Source organism: Teleopsis dalmanni, chromosome X, assembly GCF_002237135.1.
Source record: "Teleopsis dalmanni isolate 2A chromosome X, ASM223713v2, whole genome shotgun sequence".
NCBI lineage: Eukaryota > Metazoa > Arthropoda > Insecta > Diptera > Diopsidae > Teleopsis > Teleopsis dalmanni.
The window spans coordinates 97,608,480-97,611,382 of record NC_051848.1 but is presented as its reverse complement, the minus strand read 5'-3'; the positions used below and the strand labels follow the sequence as shown (position 1 = coordinate 97,611,382).

Here is a 2,903-nt window from a genome sequence, read left to right as displayed (position 1 = left end):
TATTTTCTGTCAACAAATGAGTCTCCTGAGCATCTTCGAACTCATGCTGTGATTGTTAACTATTAGTAAGAAGCTGTGAAAGACATTATATGGCAAGACATTAAATGAAGATTCACTTTTCCAATAGGCGCTACTTTAGGTATAGTAGACAATTAAGAAATAAATCTCCCGACAAACAAACTATGAGTAAAATTCCTGGAGAATTCAAGAGTAAAATTCCAAGGGATATATACGGTTCCATAAGCATAGGTGAGGAGTATTGAGATAAATGGAACTGTGGGAAATATATAACGAGAAGGTAATTAAAGAATTCAAGAGTAAAATTTTTAGGAAGATATACGGTTTTATAAGCATAAGTCAGAAGTATCGAGATAAATAGAACTATGAGGAATATGTAACGAAAAAGTAATTGAAGAAATCAAGAGTAAAATTTTTAGGAAGATATACGGTTCTATAAGTATAGGTGAGAAGTATCGAGATAAATGAAACTATAAGGAATATGTAACGAGAAAGCATTTTGAGAATTCAATACTAATATTATTAGGGAAATATACGATTCTGTAAGCATAGGTGAGAATTATTGAGTTAAATGGAACTATGAGGAATGTGTGTTATATAGCGACAAAAACATATAAAAACACTATAACTATATTTTATTTAATGAAAAACGAGGTAGAGGATATCTACATATTCGATGAAAAAACTAACTACAAACAGTAAGCTTTACTAATCAGACCATAGACAAGAGGCTACTGGACACAGCCAAGGAAGGATTACTTTTGTAGTAATTAACTAATTGAGTATAGTTGCTAAGAAATTAATTTTTAACTAATTAATACTAGCTGTTTTGTTATCCATAATCTAATAATGCCAATCAATAAAAACAGTACATTTTTATTATTATTTAAATATTGCTAATAAATTAGGAATTAATATTATAAATTAGCGATAAGTTAAGATAACTTCGGAAACAAAAAAATTTAAAAAAAATAACCATCGTTGAGTACCAGATATCGATGCGACGAAAAGTCAAAAAAAATATAACTGACATAAACATACGTGATGAGTGATTTGCTTTTTTGATAATGTCGTGAGAATGGATGAGTATTCTCCAGCAAAAAAGGTATTTAAAGTGATAGTAGGAGAAAGAAGACGAAGAGATAGACCGTGTCTCTAGTGTAATGATCAAATTAAGGGAACACTGATTGGAATCTAGACAGACATGCTGCATCAGACTGAAACACGGTAACCGATTGTTATGGTCATTATGACCACAAACTGTATGAGCTTTATAACGATATTGATATAATTCAGTGAATAATAATATAGTGACTCCGCTAGCTTGGTCAAGTCGTGAGAATGGTTAAAGACACTCCGGTGAAAAAGGTATTTGAAAAGATAATTGGAAAAAAAAAGAAATAGATATAGACCATGTCCATGAAAAAAGTGCTGCATCAGACAGAAATCCAATAGCAGGTTGTTATGGTCATTTAGGTAAGTAAGTACATTAGAAATACTAACAGATTATTTTCAAATCTCCCACCGCAACACAATATAATGCAGAACCTTATAAGCGGGTTCTTCAAATTTTTAGTTCTGAATACTTGCTATATAAAATGTCTTTATCAAATTTGAAATTATATGGCAACCATTAATCGATAATTTAGTATCGTTATTATTCAACACATTTTGAAATTTTCATTGCAATACATAAAGAACAGTTTCGTAAATGTTTAAAAATTGCTTGAAGCTTTGATAAAAATACTTTTAAAGAAAAGTAATGGCTTGTAAGATTCCTTGTCGAAACAGTATTCTTATATACATCATTTCTTAACTAGAAGGCTTGTCTTCTAGAATAGAAAATAGGAAAGATTCTAAGTGAAACCAAATCATAATAATTATTTATGATTGAAATATTTTTGATTCACTGTTTAATCTAAAGTTTCACTGGCTATTTTAACATTATCAAAGGTATATATTTCTTCATTGATTAACTACAACAGTTAAAGAAAAACTATTCAAATTCTACAAACTAATGAATGTTTAAAAAGTGTCGATCAAAGTGTGTAAATTATATTATAAGTGTTTAATGAAATTATGGTATATTATATACATTTTAGATATAAATCATACTAACTTCTGGACACCACGAATCTTGTTTTACGGCTCGAAATATACGTAAAGGTTGCTTCGATTCGTCATTAATTTCGGCAGTGTAGAGTGAGAGTATAAACGTTCGTATAAGCAGATAGAACAGAGCAAACCAGAAATATAATGTATGTGCTATTGAAGGTTTCTTCCTGTTGATATAAAAATTAATTAAATAATTTAATAAGCAGTGATTTTTAAACATATGAAAATCAGAAACATACTGAATACTCTTCAAAATTTTTCCACATATAAAAAATAAATTATTAGAGAAGCAAACAAGTGTAATGAATGATACGGCATCATCAACTTTATCACACAATTGGCAAAGTGATCTGTAATGTTCCCGACTACGTATCCAAAATTTTTCAGACGTTGGCTGTATGAGATTGTTAATAGTATTAGCAAAAAGTTTATTGTATAAATAATGAGATAAATTGAAATAAAATGAAATCATAATAAAATAAGTCTAAGCTGTTAGTTTTACCCTTCTTAGTGCGACTGCCATATACTCGTTTAACTGCCTGAACCTGCCTGATAATGCGACACTAATACACATTATTAAGATATCATTATAGTTCCAAACAATAGTAGCAAAAAAGTTCAAAACTTCAGAAAATAATCCTTTCCAAGCATGATAGCCTACGAAATGAAAGAGTTCCTCAAAACTAGAAAATAAAAAACTATTTATCGGATTATTTGGAATGGCCGGGCAGGCATTGACATAGTAAAGTAATGTTAACATGCTGAGTAGG

The 2,903-nt window shown here is 29.7% G+C and overlaps 1 protein-coding gene across 1 annotated transcript; it reads right to left on the bottom strand.

Annotated features, from left to right (window-relative positions):
* Nucleotides 1-2,116: 2,116 nt before the first annotated feature.
* On the bottom strand, nucleotides 2,117-2,893 carry LOC119688767 (gustatory receptor for sugar taste 64e). Its single transcript, XM_038103436.1, has 3 exons — nucleotides 2,636-2,893; nucleotides 2,373-2,527; nucleotides 2,117-2,300 (listed from the first exon to the last, which is right to left on the bottom strand). Exons 1-3 carry the CDS (start codon nucleotides 2,891-2,893, stop codon nucleotides 2,117-2,119), a joined length of 597 nt encoding a protein of 198 aa, XP_037959364.1.
* Between the last annotated feature and the right edge of the window lie 10 nt (nucleotides 2,894-2,903).